This window comes from Drosophila subobscura, chromosome E (assembly GCF_008121235.1).
Source record: "Drosophila subobscura isolate 14011-0131.10 chromosome E, UCBerk_Dsub_1.0, whole genome shotgun sequence".
Lineage (NCBI taxonomy): Eukaryota > Metazoa > Arthropoda > Insecta > Diptera > Drosophilidae > Drosophila > Drosophila subobscura.
Window position 1 is genome coordinate 12973969 of NC_048531.1, and position 22357 is coordinate 12996325.

At 46.7% G+C, this 22357-nt stretch overlaps 8 protein-coding genes across 28 annotated transcripts in view; 4 read left to right on the forward strand and 4 right to left on the reverse strand.

The window, feature by feature from the left end:
- The first annotated feature begins 486 nt into the window (after window positions 1-486).
- On the forward strand, window positions 487-2690 carry LOC117891172 (RNA-binding protein 28). Its single transcript, XM_034796494.1, has 3 exons — window positions 487-1648; window positions 1710-1965; window positions 2027-2690. Exons 1-3 carry the CDS (start codon window positions 519-521, stop codon window positions 2630-2632), a joined length of 1992 nt encoding a protein of 663 aa, XP_034652385.1. The 5' UTR covers window positions 487-518; the 3' UTR covers window positions 2633-2690.
- A 93-nt stretch (window positions 2691-2783) lies between these two features.
- Window positions 2784-3402, forward strand: LOC117890191. Its single transcript, XM_034794897.1, has 2 exons — window positions 2784-2929; window positions 2994-3402. Exons 1-2 carry the CDS (start codon window positions 2871-2873, stop codon window positions 3379-3381), a joined length of 447 nt encoding a protein of 148 aa, XP_034650788.1. The 5' UTR covers window positions 2784-2870; the 3' UTR covers window positions 3382-3402.
- On the reverse strand, window positions 3397-4392 carry LOC117890190 (NADH dehydrogenase [ubiquinone] 1 alpha subcomplex subunit 8). The gene is made up of 5 exons (XM_034794896.1): window positions 4375-4392; window positions 4156-4319; window positions 3801-3976; window positions 3656-3746; window positions 3397-3596 (listed from the first exon to the last, which is right to left on the reverse strand). Exons 2-5 carry the CDS (start codon window positions 4282-4284, stop codon window positions 3465-3467), a joined length of 528 nt encoding a protein of 175 aa, XP_034650787.1. The 5' UTR covers window positions 4285-4319; window positions 4375-4392; the 3' UTR covers window positions 3397-3464.
- Window positions 4393-4545: 153 nt separating this feature from the next.
- LOC117890189 (transmembrane protein 183) lies at window positions 4546-5660 on the forward strand. The gene is made up of 2 exons (XM_034794895.1): window positions 4546-4711; window positions 4770-5660. The coding sequence occupies exons 1-2, from the start codon at window positions 4636-4638 to the stop codon at window positions 5639-5641; spliced, it is 948 nt and encodes a 315-aa protein (XP_034650786.1). The 5' UTR covers window positions 4546-4635; the 3' UTR covers window positions 5642-5660.
- A 149-nt stretch (window positions 5661-5809) lies between these two features.
- LOC117890188 (sulfhydryl oxidase 1) lies at window positions 5810-9156 on the reverse strand. Its single transcript, XM_034794894.1, is given in 3 exon segments — window positions 5810-6627; window positions 7572-8504; window positions 8506-9156. Coding segments are annotated over 3 exon segments (1917 nt in total). The 5' UTR covers window positions 9004-9156; the 3' UTR covers window positions 5810-6141.
- A 507-nt stretch (window positions 9157-9663) lies between these two features.
- Window positions 9664-10867, forward strand: LOC117890865 (probable palmitoyltransferase ZDHHC24). The gene is made up of 2 exons (XM_034795952.1): window positions 9664-10080; window positions 10139-10867. The coding sequence occupies exons 1-2, from the start codon at window positions 9774-9776 to the stop codon at window positions 10750-10752; spliced, it is 921 nt and encodes a 306-aa protein (XP_034651843.1). The 5' UTR covers window positions 9664-9773; the 3' UTR covers window positions 10753-10867.
- Window positions 10801-13001, reverse strand: LOC117890864 (protein PTCD3 homolog, mitochondrial). Its single transcript, XM_034795951.1, has 2 exons — window positions 12564-13001; window positions 10801-12511 (listed from the first exon to the last, which is right to left on the reverse strand). Exons 1-2 carry the CDS (start codon window positions 12900-12902, stop codon window positions 10880-10882), a joined length of 1971 nt encoding a protein of 656 aa, XP_034651842.1. The 5' UTR covers window positions 12903-13001; the 3' UTR covers window positions 10801-10879.
- An 851-nt stretch (window positions 13002-13852) lies between these two features.
- The window catches only part of LOC117892288 (myosin-9), a 37607-nt gene continuing 29102 nt past the window's right edge, over window positions 13853-22357 (reverse strand). For all 21 annotated transcript variants that reach the window (XM_034798422.1, XM_034798411.1, XM_034798409.1 and 18 more), the window contains 9 exons: window positions 22168-22350; window positions 21748-22068; window positions 21070-21258; window positions 19026-20780; window positions 18733-18963; window positions 18210-18652; window positions 18003-18137; window positions 17866-17929; window positions 13853-17797 (listed from right to left, as the gene is read on the reverse strand). In XM_034798422.1, the coding sequence (XP_034654313.1) occupies window positions 17762-17797; window positions 17866-17929; window positions 18003-18137; window positions 18210-18652; window positions 18733-18963; window positions 19026-20780; window positions 21070-21258; window positions 21748-22068; window positions 22168-22350 (3357 nt within the window). In that variant the 3' untranslated portion in view covers window positions 13853-17761. The remainder of the gene's footprint in view (window positions 17798-17865; window positions 17930-18002; window positions 18138-18209; window positions 18653-18732; window positions 18964-19025; window positions 20781-21069; window positions 21259-21747; window positions 22069-22167; window positions 22351-22357) is intronic.

Genomic DNA, 22357 nt, shown 5'->3' on the forward strand with positions numbered 1-22357 from the left:
CTCAATAGGTTTAAATATTTGTTAAAAGAGAAGCATCAGGGCATTCCCTTTTGTCGTGCATGGTAATTACACAGGTGCAGCATTTACCAAATACATTTTGAAAGAATCAAATTAAATGACTTTGGCGCCGTTCATGCAGCCCTCAACTAGTGCTGGATAACATCAATATATGTGTGTTCCAAATATCGCATAAACGACCGATATTATTGTATTCGTGGCCAATTTAATCACCACTTTTCGTTTGAACCTTTTTTGTAATTAATTCAATAAAAAGAAGTCACACAAATAAGCCAGTCTTATAGAGAATTTATTGATAAATATGTTAAAATTATAGGTTTAGGGCTGAGACTCCTAACTAGCTGGTAATATCACATAGAACATCAAAATCGAGGAATATGATTAAAGACTCCGGTATATTTACGGTATATTTTGAAAATGAAAGGGTATATTGCGATATATTTTTTAGGGCTCTGCGGTATATTTTATCGATAAATCAGCGTTCACACACGTGCGCGCAAATGGAAATAAAAATAATGAAATCTGTTAAGGATGCCAAGGATGAATCCACGCCGAAGGAAGCAGGAGAGGACAAGTCCAAGAAACGTCGGAATCCCTTCAACACACAGCGTCTGAAGGAAGAGAAGGAGCGGCGACAGAAGAAGCGCGCTCGACTCATTGTCCGGAACATCAGCTACAAGTCGACGGACGCCTCACTGCGGGAATACTTCTCCAAATGGGGCACGCTGGAGGATGTAAACATACTGAAGCGTGGCGACGGTAAGCTGGTGGGCTGCGCCTTTGTCCAATACGAGACCATAAACCAGGCCACCAAGGCTATACTGAAAACGAACGGCACAGATCTGCAAGGAAGAAAAATATTTGTGGATTGGGCGCTGGGCAAAAACGAATATTCTACCAAGAATCCGAAGGATGAAGAGCCGGAGGATAAGAAGCCAAAGCTGGAAATTAAAGACGAAAGCGGGGAGGATGAGCCCAAGGTGGAAGCTGTCGAGCAAGCAGCCGTGAAGGATGACAGCGAAGACGCAGAAGGAGAATCAGATTCCGACGATGACGCAAATGATGATGAGGAAGACACTGAAGGTGGAGATGATGATAACGATGACGATGATGAAGATACAAAAGAAGACAAAGATAAGCTGGACATTGAAAGTGTTAAGAAGGAGAAAGTAAAATCAAACGATGTCCGAGAAGGTTGCACAGTTTTCATCAAGAATGTTCCATTCGATGCCGAAGACGCGGACCTGCGAAAGGTTTGCCGTAAATTCGGCGTCGTCAACTATGCCATCATCAATCGGGAAGCGGTTTCTGGTCACTCCAAGGGCACAGCCTTCGTCAAATTCAAGGCTAAAGAATCCGCAGATCTCTGCCTGCAGGCGGGGACAGAGTTCACACTGTTGGATGAGGTTCTGGATCCGCATCCAGCTCTCAGCAGAGATGAATTGAAGACGAAGCAGTCGCGGGAAAACAAGGATGATGACACTGGAAAGGATTCGAGAAATTTGTATCTGGCCAGAGAAGGTCTCATCATGTCTGGATCAAAGGCTGCCGATGGTGTTACTGCCTCGGACATGACGAAGCGCCATGAGTTGGAGCAGATGAAGACTCAAGTGCTGAAGAACTTGAATCGGTAAGGTTTGCCATTCCCCCATCCAAATCAGATCTGTATCCAACATTCCCCATTTTTGCAGCTTCGTTTCGCGGAATCGTTTGTCCATACACAATCTTCCCTACAACTATGACGACGAGAAGCTGAAGCAAATGGCACAGACCTACACAGGCTTCCGCCCCCATGAATGTCGTGTAATGCGGGAGCACAAGATCACTCCAGAGCATCCCAATGGCAAGTCCAAGGGCTTCGGTTTCATCTCCTTTGAGACGCACCAAAGGGCTTTGGCTGCACTTCGAAAACTGAACAACAATCCCAACATCTTTGGCCCTCAACATGTAAATATTTCGTCACCCGAAAAGCAAGCATTATAATGGAATGATTCTCTCAATTTTTCAGCGTCCTATTGTTGCTTTCAGTATAGAGGATCGTGCGGTTCACAAAATCAAAGAGAAGCGCGATGAGCGCTCAAAGCAGAATAATCCCACCTATCAGACAAAACTGCAGCAGAAGAAAGAGCGTCGTCAGCAGCAGCGAAGTGGTCAGCAGACCAAGGAGAAGCCACCACAAGCGGACAACAAGAACAAGCTGCAGAAACACATCAAGAAACTGGAGGCCACGCGAGCGGCTAAAGCAGAGGGCAAGGAGAAGGAAGAAAAGCAGCTCACCGACGTCCAAGATTTTGTAGGGGCGGCCGCCAAGCCGGGCACTTCGTTGCGTATGCGATCCAAGAAGAAGATCATGGAGCAGGCCCAAGAGCATATGAAGCGCGTGAAAACCGAGAAACGCAAGACCAAGAACAAAAAGATACGTGAATCCCATCTGGCGGAGAGAAAGGCCGACAATCGGCCCAAGCAGGGACGCAAAAAGGAAATGGACGACCTGAAGCCCCTAATTGACAAGTATAAGAAAATGATTACGGGCAACCAGGATGGCGGCGGTATCAAGGGTATCATGGGTGGTAAAATTAAGAAACCTAAGCGCACAAAGTGGTACGCGGAATAAACTTCATCCTGTCTAGGCTAAGAAAAACGCTAGCAATAAAACTGTAAATGAGAAACCCAGTCCAGGTGCCTACTCCTCAGGTAAAGGGCGACATTTTCCCATTTGAACTAACATCTGCCTGCCGTATAGGCGAGCGATTCTACCTGTCCCATATGCTATATATAATTTGGAGACAGTGTTTGCTCTTCAGTATTGCTAAGCAGTGTCTGTGAAGCGTTTCGAGCGCTCTAAATTGAAAATGGCTCCGCGAGAAAAAGTTGAATTCGTTTTGGTTCGCCTGTCGTATGTGCCATATATGTAAGTACCGAGATCACAGAATCGAAGGGTTGTGAAGTGATAACTAAGGAATTCCCATCCACAGCCATCCGTTGTATCCCCGCATCAGTTATCAGATTAGAAAACATCCTCCAACTGGGTCGATAATCCAAGTTCGTGATTGGTTCGAGCATGTAATGCTCAAAGAACGCTCGAAACTGCAGCCTGGTGTCAATTTGCGCTACTCCGAGTGGCGCATTATCACCGGAGACGCGGACCTCTTCAAGGTGCAGGGCTGCTTCTTCGACAAGATCATGCTGGTGCTCGGCGAGGAGAACATATCATGGGTGTTCTATCACAACATGCCGCTGCATCGACGCATCGAGGGAAGTGCCTGCCTGCCGGTGAGCTACTGCGGATGCTGCCTCAACAATCAGTACTTACAGATTATGGACAAGATTAAGCAAACTCTATCGAGAACGAAAAAGCGATAAATAAAATCATTGGTCTACTAATGGAAACAAGAGTTTATGTTATATGATGAACGCTTTCAATTTCACTATACAATATCGGCTGTCTACTCCAGCCAGTGGAAGCGAGAGCCGTACTTGGCTGGTGGCTTCGGGTAATCCTCGGGCAGTCCGGGCGTGGCATCGGGATACGATTTGAGTTCCTCCTTCTTGGGTGCCTCGCGGGCAGAGTGAATGACCTGGTTAACATTTTATAATGTTTTACATTTGGCAAATATGATTTTTAGCATTAACTTACCTTGGCCCTGGAAAAGTAACCGTAAGATGGACGCTCCCAGTCAAAGTTATCCTTCACGCACTTGTCAAACACACCTTGGGTCTTGCGGCACCTTAAGTAGGTATAGATTAGAATTGGTCATACCCAGAGTCATACCTTAACTCACTGTGTAAATGCCATTGTGCCGCTGCTCTTGTCCAGGCAAGTGGCGTACTGCATAAACTCCTCATGGCAGGTCTTCTTCACCTTGCGGAAGAAGTTCAGGGCGCAGCTGGTGACGGCCTTTCCCTCGCCCAAGCAGGCACGCGGATCGTCCAGCTCTTGCCTGCACAGCATAAACTCCTGAAATTACCATCGGAATCAAACGTAAACAAATCCAGAACGGTGGGGTTTTGAGGTTAGGTTATATAACTGAAGCGGACCAACTCTAGTGTCTACGCTGCTCCAAATTGATATTTTAGCTGCACAGCAGCTGGACACTCTTATATAGATTTAATAAGAAGTTAATTAAATGCACTAACATTATTTTCCTGTTCGCATTGCTTGCCCAAATGAAAGGAGCCCGCTCGCAGAGCCGCTGAAGAAAGATTCAGCTCCTGGACATTGAGCTCAGACTCCTCCGGCAGCGTTGTGTTGTTGGTTATGACCATGGCGAAGCTTCTTTTCTTCCCGTTGTTTTAAATGTCTGCAAAAGGTCGTTTAATTGATATTGTAATTTAAATTTCAATATCCAGATTTACTTTTGCCTACAAACAACAGCTGACTGGGCTGCTTCCAGTGTGACTGAGCCTCCGAAATATACCGTAATATACCAGAACATTTATGAAATATACAGATATACCGTAAAACTTATAAGTCTACAAACAGCGTGGCATCTCTGTCGGAAAGAACAGCTGATTGCATTTGTTTTGTTATTAAAATCCCTATTATTTTGTAATTCTGCTAAAAAAGAGCTTAAAATAAATCCACAAGCAAGATATGTACGCCAGTGCCTCTGAGCAATGAACCTGAGCCAAGAACCCTCTGATTGCAATGAGTTTATTAAGAGCAAACTATACCGGACCAGCGGAAAATGTGGTGGGAACAACATGGCATGTTTAATTGTGTAAATAACCTATCATTATGCTCCCCTTAGCGATATATGCACGCCAATCGGAGGTCTATGTTCAGGTGAAGCCGACTCCAACAGTAAGAGTCCATGTACCAGCATCATCCATGGCGGAGAGTAACAACAACATAACCCACATTCGTCACGACATTTGGTTCCACATTGCCATGCATATAGATCCCGAGGACGTGCAGACATTCGCCCTGATATGCAAACAGACCGCCAGTCTTGTGAGCTCACGAGCATTCTGGCGGAATCTTTATAAACGATACTGCGTGGGCGAGACGTTGGGCTGGAACCTGGTCCTGCCAGCCCACCTGCAGATGGAGGCAATACGTAGCTGTGATACAAAATCTTTGCGATCGCTTGTCGTTAAGGCGCTCTTTTACTGCCACAGACCCCTGAAAGTCCGATTAGAACAGAGCTACAATCTCGACTGGCTGCTACATCGCACCTTCGTCACTTGTTGGCAAAAACAATATCAATGCCTGTGGGTAATTTGCTATAAATTTTGGAATAAACAGCCAGGCGTAAATGTGGACGAGGCGGAAGCGCCTGCTGGCCAAGTGGTAAACGATTGGGAGTCGCTTGCGGACGAGGATGAAGGAGAGATACCTCCAGCCACTGGCAATCCAAACGAAAGCGTTGTACTGCTGGTAGTGGTATGCCGCCAGTTTGTGCCTACTCCCACGCTTTTGGCCTACAGCCAACAGCAGGCGAGGTATCGCCTGAAAGCCACCCGGGAGCTGCTCTGCACAGATATGCGGGCGAAGAACCTGGAGCTAGACTTTGCCGAAGACACCAGCAACAATGCCACAGTCACTGTGAAATATCCGCGCATAGCTAAGTACAAAGTTTTGCCCTGGTGGCACCCTGACTTCCAGAGATTTGTGAAATAAATTTTGTGTAACACTTACACTGTACACTTGTTTCGTTATCATGAGCATCAATGCGATTGTTATCTGACACCCACTGACTGCGTTTGTTGCTCCTTATCTAAAGTGCTACTGTGCGGGCGGGCAGCAGCATGTGTTCGACACTGAAGCACGATTGTAAACAAGAGATTGTTGCATTTAACATTTTATTCAAACGCACACGGGAGTTGTCATTGTTATTGAGGGTAATCACATTTGCATACTTAAGAAAAAGAGTCATAAGAGTGTGCATCGTCGTTATAAAAAAGCGAATGTTATCGTTATTGTTATGGGACTAAAACTGGAGGAATCCTGCTCGTATATACACTTTGATCTTAAACATAATTGTGTGTGTGCTACCGATAAAATCATTGAAGAGGTGGTGGTCATTGTGTAAATTCCGGCATTTCGGTGTTTCTGTGTCATTACTTAAATTAGTGGAAGCATCCTTTGAAGATTGGTTCGCTTCTGCTCTGTCTCTGGGCCTATACTTTGCCAAGCAGGTCGTGTCCGTAGGGCTTCTTGCGGTAGCCCTTGAAGGCGAACAGCTTGAATGCCACGACCATCATCACAATGCAGAAGGCGTAGAGAAGCATACCCATCCGCATGTCCATGTCGCTGAATACACTCGAAATCTGACGCTTTTGTCGCATTTTCTCCGCCGTCGCATGCAGCAGATCCTCCCGCTGCACACCGTATCTGCTCACAAACTGTGGATTGTTGATGTTTTTGAGGAAGCTCAGAACTGCATCCTTGTTCCAGTTGATTTCCATTTTGTCCGACGTGGAGCCGGGCGTGCGGTAGCACTGACTGCAGCTCTTCTCGCTGGGAAACTGGATCTTCGGAAACTGAGGATCCTCTGTGTCGTCACCGGCCAGGCGCTGGTTCACCTCGTTATGCGCTGCCCAGAGCCACAGCACGGCTTCTTCCTTGTTCGGCACGCTCCATATCTTCCGTCTCGAGGCCATTGCCTGCAAAATACACACAAACAAAACGAGTTATCCAATAGGTAGGTGTACATACATGCGTCACAAGTGCGCAGCTGTTGGCACAACTGCGAGGAGGCCTACTTATGAATGTACAATGCACCTAAATACTCGTACAACTTACGGTTTAGTTAACGTGCACCACAAAGTGTAAACAAGAAGCTTTTTCATACAGCGGAGACCGAAGCATGTGATACTCTAGCGATTGATCGTTGACTTTATAACCGGCTCACAGATTTAAACAGTTGGAAGTGCCTGTGTCTGCGATTTCTTTTCTGTTGATGATGATGATATATATACTCTCAACTAGGCTTAGGGTATACAAATGATCACATTTGTTTGCTTCGGTTTTTGCAATGATTTTCGTAACAATAAAATCTGGAAGTTTTCTGCGGAGAGTCGTAGTTATCTCTCTAGTACATGATAATAAATAGAAACCAAACCGGTTTGCTCTATAAATTGATGGTTTTGCTGACGAAGCATATAGTGGATAGAAGTTAAAATTATTAAGCAGAATTCACAAAAAATCCGTGATTGTTCAATTAGTAAATTAAAGGCACATATTTCAATAATCGCCGTGTTCAGCGAAATGGTTTGAAGACTACGCATTTCCTGGCCGTGCTGTGGGCGGAGTTACTGATCCATAAACTCAATTATTTGATTGACGCTGCAGTTAACTGTACCCAGTGCCAGTGCCACTAGCAGTAGCTGTGCCGGTTACGAAAAATAGTTTCTACAAAAATAAATTATTTTTCGTATGGAAAAACCCCAGTGTCAGCGGTTCAGGCCCCTTTGCCTCTCACTCTCTCCCTGCGTCTGACTGTCCCTTGATGACCGTACTGATCTCATAGGAAGAGCTTTGACTCAATCAGCGATATTGTGGTCATTAGCACGTACTCTTGATAGCCTGCAGCTCACTGGTGACTCACCTGAAAGTGATCGGCACATTCGGTACAGCCGAAGAAGTTCTTGATGTAGCCGTGCATGGCCTGTAGCACTTCGAGGGGATCCAGCGACTCCTCGTTCTCGGCCGCCTGCACTGTCATGAAGTGGAACAAGGTCCAGAGAGAGCAGCTGAAGCCCCGCAGCTTCGGACTGGAGCCAGTGCAGCCCACAAAGTGCGTGGACGAGTAGATGGGACCCAGTTGGCTCTCGAGTCGCTGCAGCTCTTGCTCGAACTGTTTGCCTGTCAGCTCCTGATTGAACTGGACCACATAGTCCTTCAGCTTGGACAGCATCTGGTTGCCATTGTGTCCCAAAGGGTTGTAGCGTTGCAGTACGCCCAGGAAGCGCTGGAGGGCCAGTAGACGTTCGCCACCGATCTCGTTCACCTTGGGCACTTCGTTGTGCAGCACTGTACGGATGGCCTGCTCGAGATCTGCCTGATAAACGAAATGCTTGTTGCGATGCACCTCCTCGAGGATTGCCTTGTGCTCAGACTTTTCTCCATTAGCTGTCACCGCAGCATGCTGGATCTCAGCCTTCTCAGGCCGCGGAGTTATGTTCTTCTTGCCCAGAGCTAACCGAATGGCCTCGGAATATGAGGGGCCAGTCTGTTCTGCCGGTGCGTACGGTGTGATGTCGCCCTTGCGATTCACAATGGACAATTGATGGCTGGTGGGATCAATTTTAAACTTGGAAGCTGCCGCCAGATCGCTGACGCGGCGCACCTGCAGAGCGGGCCACTGGAGCAGGAACAGAGCCGTCTCAATGCCCACTGTGGAGTTCTCCGGCTCGTAGACAAGTGCCACAAACTCGCGCAGGCTACTCAGGCCCTCGAAGATGGTTGAGGTGGAGTCGTTTTCCGTGACATGGTGAAAGTTTGGCCAGTAGGTGTTGTTGGTGCTGCTTGTTAGGTTCTCCGGCAGCCAGGAAGCCCGCCAATAGGCTGCGAATCTCGGCCGGATCCTGTGATTTGAGATCCTGCCCATAGTTCTTGACACTCGGCTGGAAGCCCGGACCCATGTAGCGGAGCGTTGGATAGCCCATTACCTCGTAGGTGCGACAGATGCCATTGTTCTCCTCTGCCGCGCAGTCAATGGCACCGACAATGACAACCTCCTGCCAGGAGTGCAGCTGCTCGGCCACCTGCTTGTACGTGGGAGCGAAACGCCTACAGTGCCCACAGTAGGTGTTGTAGAACTCCACCAGCGAGCCGTGATTCTGCTCCAACACGGTCTCGTTGAAGTTGGCCACACTCAGCTGGACAACCTTGTCATTGTCGTCGTACAGGCCCAACTGGTCGTCGGTGGGCGCAGACTGCTGCTTCAGAAGTGCCTCGTATCGCTGCAGCGGGACGCCAGCGGTCGCGGTCCCCAGCAGCACAATAACTGTTAAAATTGCCAGCTGCGCACCAGACATTTTCCGGAGTGCGAGTGTGTGGTGTGGAATTCGTGTGCTGTGCTTTGCAGTGTGGAGCGCGACTGATTTGATAAGTTTTAGCGCAGCATTTGGAATGTTTTATGGTTTCAATAGATTGATTAGCTATGCACTCTCACTTATTCATTTAGTTCTCATTGCGAACTAGTTCGCGGACTACGAACCTGTTTCGACTGGTTATATTAATCATTGCGTTAACACCATGCAGCCACAAAAAACAGATGTTGTTGACAAATAAAAATACATGTGGAAAAATTATGTTCACATAGTCATGCAACTATCACCACTAGCAAAAACAAATACAGCTATTAATTATATATATAATTATTTAAATTAGGTTAGGTTAAAGGCAATTAGGTAAAGCAAATGATTTTCACCGATTGTTTGATTAGATCCTAGATCAAGCAAATAATATCTGTCGTCCATTCTCCTGTCTTTTTGCATTACGTTTACTTTCTTGAGGAAATTTAATAATTGTCTGCGAAAGACAGATCTTAAATAAAGTTAAAACACAGTTAAAAAAAAAACGTTTACTTTGTGTTAATTTCGATTTCGATAACTAGCTCGAAATAGTTTTCGGCAGTGCCAGGGATGCTCATCTAGTTCACTAATTCTCAATTAATCATAAATAAGTAACTGTCACTGTGCAACAAAATTAAATTGTTAGTGCACATATACTGTAACTCTAAAGTGCACCACCAATGTGAAATCTATTTATATTCAGAGCAGCGAAACGTACTATTATACAGCTAATGAACCAAATGAACCTGGTTATTGATTCATCAAGTTGTCATCTGGGTGCAAAATATAACGGGAATACAATGATTTTGCGCTCGTGGGATCGTGTTCGGCCCCGATGCTTAGCTGATTTGTCCTGCCTCCTGCTCCTGGTGGTGTTTGTTCCGGTGGCATATGTCTTTCATATGACTCTGGTGCTGCCGGAGTTGTTTGGAGTCGGAGGATTCTGGTACACTGTGATTTGGGTGGCCGCCCAGTTTATAATATTTAACATCACCGCAAATATGCTCGCCTGTATGCTGGTGGACACCACCATCAGAAGTGAGTAAAACCAGGATAACCTGTTTGAAATGCCGTTTTATTTTATCGTTTCTTTTAGTGGAGCTTCTGAAGCCGCCGTTGGATCCCGATTTGCGAGCCCGCTGGCACATGTGCAACGAGTGCCAGGCGCTGGTGCCACCCCGGTCCTGGCATTGTGAAGTCTGTGGCGTGTGTGTGTTGAAGCGGGATCACCATTGCCGCTTTACTTGCTGTTGCATTGGACATCACAATTACCGTTATTTCATCTACTTTCTGCTGTATCTGATGATTGGTTCCTTCGTTGCTAGCATCCTGGGCGGCATTTATCTGTGGAAGGTTCACTTTGACTTCTACTGGAGACCATTCACCCTGATCACAGTGTTCGCCCCTGCTGTGAGCCTCGCTCTGAGCCCCTGCTGGGAGAGCTTTTACTTACTTACATACCTACTCACTTGGCTGGCCTTTGCGATATCCAGCCTGCTACTCGTCTACCACTGGCCAATATTCCAGTTGGGCTCGGTGGCAAAGGAGCGCCGCAGCCGCAACTACGACCGTGGGCTGCGTGCCAACATGGAAATGATTTTCGGCAAGCGGATGCACTTGACGTGGCTATCTCCGTTTGTGCGCAGCGAGCTGCCTCACGATGGCATCAACTGGGAGCCCGTGGCCACGCATCTAACCAAAGAGGATTAACACTAGTCAAACCCGTCACTCGAATAGTTTCATCTCAATATTATAGTATTAATTTAGCACATGCCAAGGCATTTACTTAACAATCGTGTTCACATCAATTACATACGAATCTTTAGCACCAATTTGCCTACTTCTCGAGGAAACTTTCGCCGACAAGCGACTTCAGCTTGGCCAGATGGGCTTCGTTCAACGTGAAACCATCGTGGATGCGCTTGGCAATGACACTCGACTCCATATTGTTGTCGACAGCATACTGGAGGGCGGCCAAGGCCTGGCTGGGTGATTTTTCTTTGATCGAGGCCTCAACGTACTCTTGCAACGCGCTCTCCGCGGGTGTGCCAGGAATGCGATGCTGGCTTTTGTCAATGTGGGAAAACACTTCGCTGGCCTTCTCGTAGTTGTCGCCTCGGACGAGCAAAGTTAGAATGTCGCCAAGCATTTGTCCGGTGAACGAGACCTTTTTGATCCGCCTCACCGACTCCTCGATCTTGTTGTACATGTCCAGGGCCACCTTGGCACACTGCTCCGGGAGCTGGGACTGTGAAGGCGTTTCCGCATTCGGTCGATTGTCCACCATAATACGAAGAACATATAGCAAAAGGCTTTCGCGGTGCGTGTGGTCGAACACAACCATGTCGGACCAGATGCGAGGCACGTGCTCGACTGCGGCGTTGATCTCAATGGTCCGGAGCACTTCCTCCATGATGCCCGGCTCGGGTATGTAGATGTTGGGCACCAGCAGGTCGTAAGTCAGCATAAAGTCCTCTATCGATTCAGTCTGGCAGAGCAGGGCCAGATAGTTGCGGTAATAGATAGACTCTTTGAAGGAATCGCCTACTAAATCGTAGTTGTTGCCCGTATGCAGCAGCTCGTTTACTTTCTTGGCCAGCGCCTTGTCATTTAAATGATTACGGCACACATCCATGGCAGTGGCAAAGAAGTACGTATCCTTGGGATGCTCCACCGTGAACTCTCTGCCAGCAATCTCGTTCAGTATGTCCACAATGACATGGGACACGGGACCGCGCTCGCGGCAGAAGATGATCAGCAGATAGTAGTAGGTGCCCAGGCTCGGGCTAACACCAAGCTGCTTAAACTCTGGCAGAACTTTGAGGGCCGACGAGCGGGCCAGTTTGAAGTTGCCAAACGTGCTAATGCACTGGAGAATGGCATTCAAGGTGCCCAAATTGGGGCGCAGTTTCTGCTGCGACATTTGCTGCAGCAGCTCGGTGCACAGCTGCCATCTCTGCTCGGCATTGTCCTTCAGAAAGCTGATGATTTGGATAATCGAATTGAAAGTGTTTGTGTCCAATTGAATTTGCTTTTCTCCGGCCTCCTGCAGGAGGGCGTATGCCCGCTCACACTGCAAATACTTGGCCATGCCGCGAATGAGGGCAGCGTAGGTCTGGGGCGTCTTTGGTTCGATTTCGGCATACAGCTTCTCGGCCAGGTCGCCGTCCTTCCACGTCTTTCCATGCCGCTCACGTCGTTGGTTATTCTGCAGAAACCAGCGTTCCTCAATGTACTCCTCTGGCAGTGGGTCCTGATTGTTGTGGAAGCACACAAGTTCCAAGAGACTTTGCTTCAACTCAGGACTGACAGCCATCCCCTTTTGTTCCAGAAGATTGTACACAAGCACGGCGTCCTTTAGCTCTCCCAGCTCAATCAGCTGCCCAAGAGAACTCTCGTCCACCTCAGACTCTTCAGTGTAAACCATGCTGGGGGCGAACTTTTCAATGGCTGGTTGCGCTTCTTGGTGCTGTGTTGTGTAAAATAGTTAACTAGAGGCAATCTTTTAGCTGTCCACCTACCAAAAATAGTTCACGGTGCTCTTCTTTTATCCATTTGGCAGCCTTGCGTCCAGCCTCTTTCGACATGGCGTATGTGCGCTTCGCCATATTCGACATGGGTATCAGGAAAGGATCATCGTGGTACTTGTAATGGGGCGCCGTGTGGTCCCGCCCCACGGTGCTGGCCAATGCTTTAAGTATGTCCGTGGGCGATCGCTCTATGCGATTTGGAATTTCAATGTGCTCCCCAGCCGGTGCTACAGCAACGCCTGTGGTGGTTGTGTAATGCGTGCTACTGGTAGTTATGCTGCGTCCAATGCTGGCCTTGGGCAGCAATCTGAGCTGGCGCGATAGGTACATGGTAATGCAGGTGCGGGCCAAAATCTCGGCTGTTTTCAGTTATGTTTATTACAATTATTACTAATAATTCTTTGATATCGGTGCCGATTAGTGTGACCTCGGTTTTATCGATAAAATATACTCATCTGGCCAGAAGACATATACTAGAATATACCTATTCATGGCGAAATGTATATAATAGACCGTGAACGGTCACTCTGGTGGGCAGCGTCTGGGAGTGGGAGACTAAAAACCGTTGGTCGGGGTCTTTTATAAGTTATAGATTGCGTTTTAAAGTAGCTTTTATTTATATTAAATATAATAACATTGTGAATCCGTTTTCCATGGAAGATTAAGCACCCCTCTCCACACCAGATGAGATCAGAAAGAGTCGCAGATATTATTTGAAATATATTTTATTGGTAGGCAGTTTTGAAGAACATTTTTAATGACATTTATATATAATGAACATGTTTCAAATAATCATTTTCATCTCGTAATCATTTTCCGTTACGTTTTTCTTTTTCCATTGTAATATTCTTCTATGTATGTATGTATGTATATAATAAATTTATTTACTTTATCATTATTATATATTCCCTCCACTCGCTTTGTCTTCCTTTGTTTAGTTGCTGCGGTTGCGTTTTTTTTGTTTTTGTTTTTTTGTGGTTGTGGTTGTTGGTTTTAATTTGGTTTTGTTTTGTTTGTTCTGTTCATATACCTTGTAAACTTATGTAGTTTCATATATGTATAATTTATATATATTATGTATATATATGTGTGTATATATATATAATGGCTTATCTATAAGTAATTGTTACTTAAAAAACATTATATAATAAATATTTACTTGATGTATGCCACCTCTTGTTACCTTTTCCCATCCTCCTACTGCTCTTTACTCATACATATATTTGTATAATATATTGTATGCATGTATATGCATATTCTTTTATTTTATTTTATTTATCAATAATTATTACCAATATCGTAGATCACCAAACTTGTTTAAAAAAATGTTTTGACGAAATGGTTTTTGTTCTTTCTCATGTCTTTCTCTGGGGAGTTCTGGTTACAGTTTCAGTTTCGTTTATGGCGTGGGATTTGGGATTTTGTTTTGGGCGCACTCGGATGTTTCGGTTTCGGTTTAGGTTTCCTTACTCCCCTGTTCCGCCGCTTCCTCTCTAGCCAATATCTGACTGCTCCTGCTACTGACTACGATGTTCGGCTCTGATGGATGTGATGTGGCGATATTTTTATAATTTGCGCTCGCTTTCCATATCTGCTATGCATATGTATATTAATATATCTATATTAGGTTTGTATCTGTATGTATCTTCCCATATTCATCTATGTATCTTACGCATTTTCTCTAGTCATAAATATATATGTATTGTATGTATATATAGGTCTATGTACAAAGAAGTACACAATGGGATCTAATCTGGGATTTTTCCTTTATTTTTCTGGAGATCATTTGCCCTAATTCTACCTCGACTTTTCTCCTATATAAATTCATTTAGTGGCTCCTCCTGCGATCTCTCCTATATTTGTGAGGTCCGATCCCTTGTTATCTAATAGTATTGTATTTATTGGGTGTTTTTGTTTGGTTGCCTTTATTGAGTTTACAATTTGCTAAATTACATTATTCGAGATTTTGTTTGTTTTCTTTAATTATATATTTGCTAGAGTTTTGTATAGAAAAAGTTCTTGAAGCTTTCCACTTGCCACTTTTGGTTTTTGTTTTTCTTGGGTTCTCCTCCTTTTTATCCTTTAGTTTTCTCGTATTTGTATTTGTAAGTAGGGTACACGACGGCGGGGATAATATGATTAAAGTGTTTACGGTAAATACTATATTGTAGATAGTACCGTTAGTTAGTTCTGCTCCTCTTGCTTCTGATTCGCTTCTGCTTTGTTGCTGCGGCTGCTGCTGTTATAATTGAAACTATCTAGGCTAACAATACGATACGTGGTAAGTTTAAGTAGATAAAGGCAAACGTTTCCTCTCGCGCTTTTCATCGTCTGTCTACAATTGGAAATCTATATCGAAAGTGAAATCGAAATCGAAGGTGAGGGTAGAGGTGTGTGAATAGAAGAAAGAGAGTGAAACTGTGTGGGGAAATTGAATTTCTAACTTTAGTTAACATGAGATCAGCGCTATCTTGTGCTGGATATGTTGGCTTCCATTTTAGCGTTATTGCATCGTAAAAAATGATTCAACGTTGATCCAGCGATTTGTTTTTGTGTGTTCTGTGGGGTGTTCTATAACTGTGTATGTGTTTGTGGTGTGTGGTGTGTGGGATGGTTATATTGTCAACGTTGTGTGTGTTTGTCAAAGTTTGATTTGTCGATAGATAATTTGCTTGTTCTCAAATGGTTCGTGTTTCGAATTGCATATAAATAGTTAATTGTCATATATTATACAGTTTCTGTTATGCTTACATAACTACACACGTATGTACACACTTGCCAAGCCAGCTTGGGCTCGCTCTGCTCGGCCTCGGCCATCAAATAAGGGGTGGGAAATATCGAAAATGCTCGATCTTCTCGAACTACATTGTATTACTTGACCTGCGAACTCGTGTAGATTTTATTCCGCTTTTACCCGTCGTTCCAAGCTAAGGAACTTTTCCGGGGGAGAGAGAGTGATGTTTGGGTGGAAAATGGGGTGTTGCGGTTAGCTACTTCTGTATATACACAAATGTTATCAATGCCATGTAAGCGGAACTAAGGTCAAAGCTACAAATATGCCATAGAATGTTGTTCTATCATAATTTACTTGGTCATTAATCAATTATCTAATTGGTATGTAAATGGTTTTGGGAGATGTTCGCATTGTTCTCCAGTGAGAGATTTTTATAGCTCTACAACTTTCTTTTGATCTCTATATATTCTGTGTGGTAGGAGGAGGATATTTCGAGAATATTTTTAAAGCGTTACAAAGTTTTATCGCCATATTTTATTATCTTCTTTTTCTTGGGTATGATATAGGTTTCTATGATATGATTGTGTTGTGTCTTTTGCTTCGTCTTTTGCTGAATGTCATCGTGGTTTGGGTCTGTATCGTAGCCGAACTTAACTGATAATCTAATATATATATAGCCTAGAGGAATACACCGACTTCCAACTATCTGTCTCCCCTTCATTTCATTCTTGCTTTACATTGGCAGTGATTATTCCGTCATTCTACATTCCCTTCCGTTCCGTTACTCTTTACTACTCTTTCTCTACAGTCAGTGGTGTTCATTCTTTCTATACTTGTTTTGTCTCAGCTACATTGCAAATTATAAGGATGGGCAGAGGGTGGTGAGTGTGTGCCAAACTAATCAAAATATTAACTACAATTTTTCTCTATGATATATGATATCGTATAAAATGTTTATATATTCGTGGTAGCTATTATTTATGCAAATATATATTATACATATACATATATAGAGGTCATATATGATCGATAACATTAACACTTTCTGCACTCCATCTATACGAAATATGTACGAGGGACTTTGGACTAGACTGGCACTAGAATTGCCCATGTAAATGTACCTTCTACGAGTATGGATGTTCAATGCAGTTTCACAGCTGACAAAAGTAAAGCTTGTGTACGATTAACTACGAGTTGGGAGTTGTTACTGATCGTATTATTGTTGTATGTTGTGATTGATTTAATGGAACATATATAAATTGTAAATGGTACTCGTAACGTTTAACGGAGTTTATTTATATCGGTGTTATACATATTAGTGTTTTACGATTTTGTATAGGTATTCTCTCTTTAAGTTCCGCTTATTCTTTGTCCGTCCACAAATGGATCTGTATAGTTCTTTGGTACACGCCTAAATAGAATTTGTATTAGCAATCCATGTAACTACAATATACATGTATAGTACATAATATGTATATGGTACTCATATCTTTATCATAGTATCTGTTGTATTATCTTTGTTGTATAATTTATTGCTCTACATATGCTATTTGTATATTCTCCTCCCTTTTTGTTGTATGTATGATTGATGTTTTTGCTTTATGTACAGTGTGGAATGTGTGAATGCATGTGGAATGTGAAGTGATAATGCTTTACTAACTATAACAGAGGCTAGCATATCAGATACAACTTCTACTTCGACAGTTTTCAATTATTCGTAATAACTCGTATTATCTTCTCCTTTGCCTTGTTTATTTTTTTTGTTTCTTCCGTTTGTGAATCACATTCGCGCAACGGCTTATGCATGCGGGGGACATTGGGTGGCTAGCCTCTAAACATAGCGTAGTCACGTTCCTGAGCTTTTACAGTAGCGACAGAGAGAAAGTGTTGGACAGAAAGCTCTGGTTTGGGTGTTTTATAGACAGAGAGGGTGGAGTGAGAGAGAGACAAGGTTCTGTGTGGTTGCCTAAACGGTAAACATTAAGTTGAGTTCGAAAGAGGATCGAGAAAGAGAGTTAGTGAGAGAAATACAGAGAGAGAGAGAGCTAAGAAAGTTCGAGACAAATGAAGCTTTACGAGCTGCTGACATTTAAATGCATCCATAATTTGAGTATAGCGGCAACCTAATTGTACATACACATAAATATCAAATAATTGCATTTTGCATTTTCATTTCGCATTTACATAGTGTCATTTACAAATGTGTGTGGGTGTTGTGTGGTGGTGGTGTGGTATGTAAGAGTTGTAGAAATACTGCATATATGTATATATGTATTTATGTATATATGTATGTAGTTGGTATAAGTATCTGGCATCGGTAGTATACAAAATAGTAGACAGTGCTTTTGGTATATTCTTGTTGTTTTGTTTTCTTCTTTATCGTATCGTATTAGGTAAATATCTGCATCTGCATCTGTAGCTGTGGGTGTGTGGGTCTTGGTTTTTCTATGTTTCTTTAGAAAAAGCTCTTCAAGAAGCCAGCTGGCCCAGCCTAAGGAGAGAGAGTAAGAGAACGAGGGCTTACATTTGCTGAACTTTCAAGAGAGAGAGAGAACTTACATCTTGCTGCTGCTGTTGTTGCGTTTGTGCTTGTTTGACTTTGGCTTGAGCGATCTTTAAGGCTCTATAACGGAAAGGGGAAAGGGGGAGAGGGGGAGATAATATCCATTCAGTTTTTTGATTTTTTATCTACTCACTGTTGCAAATCCATGATGGTCTTCTCCTTGGCATTCTGCTCCTCCTGCGACATTTGTACCAATTGCAGCAAACGCTCCGTTTCGGTTGCCGCCTTCTTGTGCTCCTCCTTTGTGTTCTGCAGCTCCTTCACGCACCTAAATTACGCCAAACAGAGAGATGATAAATAATAACGCACATACGAATCTCCCATCCCAGTGCAAACTTACGCTTCCAGTTGCCGTTGCGTGTCCATGAGCTTCTTGTTGAGCTCGCCGGCAGCCGCCGCGCCGCCGCCCTGTGTCTGAAGGGATTTCTCCAGCTGGTCCATTTGCTCCTTGCGCTTGCGCAGCTGCACATCGAAATCGGACATCTTCTTCTCCTTGTCCTCGATGTCCTTGCGCTTGGCCTCGATCTGCTTGCGCTGCTCGTCGATGATCTTCCGCTCGCCTTCGGTGGCCTTCGCCTGGTTGTCGATCTGCTTGCGCACCTCCTCCAGCTGCTTCTGCTGCTGCTCCAGCTGCTGGCGCTGCACATCCGTGGCGGCTGCCCCGGCATTGCCAGCCTGCTGCAGCTGCTGCATCTGCTGTTGCAGCGTTTGAATTTGTTGCTGCATCTGTTGCACCTGCTGCTGGGCAGCCTGCAATTGCTTGGCCTGCTCCTGGTTCGAGAGCTGCAATTGCATGGGTTCCATTGTTTGATTCGTTTGAAGATCCTGATCGATGATCGTTGGGTTCCGAAGGGAGCACTCACCTGACTCTTTTCGAGTTCCTGGACCAACAGTTCGAGCTGCTGCTGGAAGCGATCCCTCTCAGTGCAGGCGGCCTGCAGTTCGGTGCGAACCTTCTCAAGCTCCTTGGCATCGACACCGGCACCGGCGGCGGCACCTGCCGCTGTTTGCTGCTGCTGTGCCGCCTGTTGCTGCATCTGCTGCTGCATCTTCTGCATCTGGGCGTGTTGATCCTTGATGTGTTGGTCCATTAACTGGATTCGAATTGTTGGATTAGTCAGCTCCAAAAGTAATGGTTACCAAGTCAGACACTCACCTGGATGCGCTTGTGCATTTCCTGCGCGGCTTTGTCGGCCATGTCGGCGCGTCCCTTCTCCTGTTCTATGACCTTGCGCCACTGCTCGATCTCCTCGGGTCGGGCGCCCGCCGCTGCTGCTGCCGCCGCCGCCTGCTGTGGTCCTGCCGCGGCCAGGGCTCGCTCCGACTCTTGCAGCTTCTGCTGGAGCGCTTGGATCTCCTTCTGCATGGCCTGAATCTCGGCGGGGGCTGCCGGTGGCACCTGTTGGCCGTTCCGCAGCTTGCGGTTCTCCTCGCGGGTTTTTTGCAGCTCCGCTTCGGCGTTCTGCAGCTCCTTCTGGAAGTTCATGAGGATCTCCTGGCTCTTCTCCAGCTGCAGCACGAGCTGCTCGCGCTCCATGGCCAGCTGCTTGATGTCGGTCTCCAGCTTCTGCACGTGCTTCTCCAGTTGGGGATGGGGGACAGCGGCAGCTGCGGCTGCTCCCCCGCTGCGACTTGCCTGGCGGAGCGACTCCTTCTCGGACTCGGACTTCTCGAGGCGATCGTGGAGGCGCCCCAGCTCAGCGCCCATGCGCTCGAACTCGATGCGCGTGGACTCGGTGTTCTCCTGCTGCTTGGCCAGATGCATTTGCGCCTTCTCCAGTTCCTTGGCCAGGCGACCGGCCTCCAGTTCGGTGGCATCGCGCGACTGCAGCGCCTTCTCGAGGCGATCGCGCAGCCGGTCGATCTCTTGCCGCTCGCCCGCCGACAACCCCGAGGTGGAGGCGGAGGAGCGAACCGGATCGCCGGGGCTCACCGAGGACTGTTGTAGGCGCAAACGATCGACCTCCTTCAGCAGCTTCTCGTGCTTGTCCCGCGCCTTCTCGCGCTCGATGTGCGCCCGCTCCAGCTCCGAGCGCTGCTTGTCCTGATTGGCCAGCAGCTTGGCCACCTCTCCCTTGGAGAGCTCCAGCTGCAGGCTGGTCTCGTGCAGCTTCGACTCCATGTTCTGGATCTCGTTCTCGATCTTCTCGTACTTGTCCTTGTACTTCTCGAACGACTCCGACTCGTACTGCGACTTGCCGCGGATCGTCTCCAGCTCCATGAGCGTCTTGTCCAGCTTCTCGCGCAGCCGCTCGTTCTCCTCCTTGAGCCGGCGCGTCTCGCGCCCAAAGGTGTCCACGTCCTGCAGCTTGCGCAGCTCCACCTGGCTCTTCTCGTATCGGTCGCGCATCTTCTCCAGCTCGACCGCGTAGTGGGCGGCCTCCTCCTTGGCCGCCTCCACGCTGGCTCCCGCCTTGGTCTGGGCGGCATGCGCCCTCTCCAGCTCGTAGGTGACGCGCTCCAGCTCCGACTGGAAGTGCTCCTTCTCGCCTTGTGCACGGCGGATGTCCGTCTGCATCTTGTCGAAGCGATCCCGGTGGTGCTCCAGCTCGCTGCGGGCATTGTCCTCGCACTCCTTGGCTCGACTCAGCTGCAGTGCTGCCCGATCGCAGGCCTCCTGCAGCCGCGTGCTCTCGTCCTGCAGTTTGCGCAGATCCTCGCGTGCCTTGCTGGCGGCCAGACCCGATCGTTCCGCCTCCACCTCCAGGCGGGCGCGATCCGCCTCGGCGGTGTCGCAGCGGGATTGCAGGCGGTAGATCTCGTTCTGTGCGCGATCGTACTTCTCCAGCATCTTCTCGAACTCCTTGTTGGAGGTGTCCTTCTCGTCGATCAGCTTCTGGCTGGCGTACAGGGCCTTGTCCAGCTTCTCCTTGAGTATCTCCACCTCGGTCACGGCATCGTCCCGCTCCATCTGAAAGGAAACAACAAGGAGAAAATGTGTTCAGTCTGGGATGAAGGATTGAGGGGTTCCAAGCAGTGTAAGCTACAGACATACAAACAGCCAATTTCACTGATGGTTTCAGTTTTCAGTTTCAGTTCTCATGCGATTTTCGATATTTAGTTAGTTAGTTAGGTAATATGCAGCATAGACACTTTATATATGTATAGTTAGGGTTTAGATAGAGCCAATTTAGTGGGTGGTTTATAATTTGAGCGGGGATACCTTTGTTTCGATCAGCTGGGGATGTTTGGCAAATTACCTGCAGTTTCTGCTGTATGGCATGCGACTTCTCGTAGCGCTCCTTTAGCACCTCCAGATCCGTTTGCATCGCCTCCCGATCTCGGGCCGCCTTCATCAGCAGCGTCTGCGAGGACTCCGAGCGCTCCTTGAGCGTTTCCAGTTCGTCAGAGAATTGATCCCGCTCCTTCTGGATTCGCGCCAAGTGCATCTGTTCCATTTCGAGTCGGGGGGTTTGGTTTTTATTTTAACGAGTGTTTTGGTTGGGTGTTTAGTGTGGGACAGTTGAAAGATAGTTACGCATACGTAGATATTGATATTGTATATATTGATATAGATATAGAGAGAGTTATGCATGTACACAGCGTGTGTGGGTTATGAGTAAGTAAATGTCGGGTATTTACAATAAATCAGACACGAATCTAGAGTAAGTGTTTGGTTAGTGTTGTTTAGTTTGAGGATGCCAATGCTTTTTGCCTTAAACTATATTAAACCCACTTTGGCTCGGCATGGTTTATGGGTCTGTAGGGGGTTATTTTTAGTCACAACAGAGTTACGATCACAATCACAGATATCTATGGGTTGTCTATGTCTCTTAGAGGACCTTCCAAGATGCGTGTACGAGTGGTGTGGAGTGGTGGTGGAGAGGTCTTGATGTGGTGGGGGTGGAAGGATACGGGACACGGGCATAAGGGCATACCTGAGTCTTCTCCAATTTCTCGCGAATGCGATCAGTGTCCAGGGTGAGGGTCTCGCGCTCCTTCTGCACGCGTGCCGCCTGTCCCAGGGCCTTGTCCAGCTGCGATTGCAGGTTGTCGTAGTCGTAGGTGAGCTTCTCCTTCTCGAGCACCAGGCGACGGTTCTCGGTGCACGCCTTGTCCAGCTTGTCCTGCAGATGGTCCACCTCGTTCTGGGCCTTGTCCAGTGAGTTCTGCAGCTTCTCATGCTGCAGCTGCGCCTTGCCCAGCGTGGCCTGGGTGCGCTCCATCTCCTCCTTGATCTTTTCAACCTCGGAGAAGGCCTAGGCAAAGGAGTTCGGGCAGTGAAAGTGAGTGTGGTTCAGGTGGATTGGGGAGCTCGGGGAGGAGGGTAACTATAGACTATAGACTGTTTTGCCTACCCGGTCGCGATCGGCATGGATGCGCGAGACGCCGCTTTGCGCCTTCTCCAGCTCCTGGCGCAGACTCTCCTGTTCGCCCTGAGCGTTCTCCAGCTTCGCCTTCAGCCGATAAACCTCGCCCTGACTCTTTTCCAGTTTCTCCTGCAGGGCGGCCCCCTCTTCGCGTGCCCGTTCCGCATCCGACTGTTCG

Bases quoted from the DNA above. Each gene is read 5' to 3' on its own strand.
- LOC117891172 (XM_034796494.1), top strand. From the start codon at position 519: ATGGAAATAAAAATAATGAAATCTGTTAAGGATGCCAAGGATGAATCC. The intron at 1,649-1,709 runs GTAAGGTTTGCC...CCATTTTTGCAG, and splicing joins GTGCTGAAGAACTTGAATCG to CTTCGTTTCGCGGAATCGTT. The intron at 1,966-2,026 runs GTAAATATTTCG...TCAATTTTTCAG, and splicing joins ACATCTTTGGCCCTCAACAT to CGTCCTATTGTTGCTTTCAG.
- LOC117890191 (XM_034794897.1), top strand. From the start codon at position 2,871: ATGGCTCCGCGAGAAAAAGTTGAATTCGTTTTGGTTCGCCTGTCGTAT. The intron at 2,930-2,993 runs GTAAGTACCGAG...TCCCATCCACAG, and splicing joins CTGTCGTATGTGCCATATAT to CCATCCGTTGTATCCCCGCA.
- LOC117890190 (XM_034794896.1), bottom strand. From the start codon at position 4,284: ATGGTCATAACCAACAACACAACGCTGCCGGAGGAGTCTGAGCTCAAT. The intron at 3,747-3,800 runs GTGAGTTAAGGT...TACCTACTTAAG, and splicing joins GGCACAATGGCATTTACACA to GTGCCGCAAGACCCAAGGTG. The intron at 3,597-3,655 runs GTAAGTTAATGC...AATGTTAACCAG, and splicing joins GTTACTTTTCCAGGGCCAAG to GTCATTCACTCTGCCCGCGA.
- LOC117890189 (XM_034794895.1), top strand. From the start codon at position 4,636: ATGAACCTGAGCCAAGAACCCTCTGATTGCAATGAGTTTATTAAGAGC. The intron at 4,712-4,769 runs GTGGGAACAACA...TGCTCCCCTTAG, and splicing joins CCGGACCAGCGGAAAATGTG to CGATATATGCACGCCAATCG.
- LOC117890865 (XM_034795952.1), top strand. From the start codon at position 9,774: ATGAACCAAATGAACCTGGTTATTGATTCATCAAGTTGTCATCTGGGT. The intron at 10,081-10,138 runs GTGAGTAAAACC...CGTTTCTTTTAG, and splicing joins GGTGGACACCACCATCAGAA to TGGAGCTTCTGAAGCCGCCG.
- LOC117890864 (XM_034795951.1), bottom strand. From the start codon at position 12,902: ATGTACCTATCGCGCCAGCTCAGATTGCTGCCCAAGGCCAGCATTGGA. The intron at 12,512-12,563 runs GTAGGTGGACAG...TACACAACACAG, and splicing joins AGCACCGTGAACTATTTTTG to CACCAAGAAGCGCAACCAGC.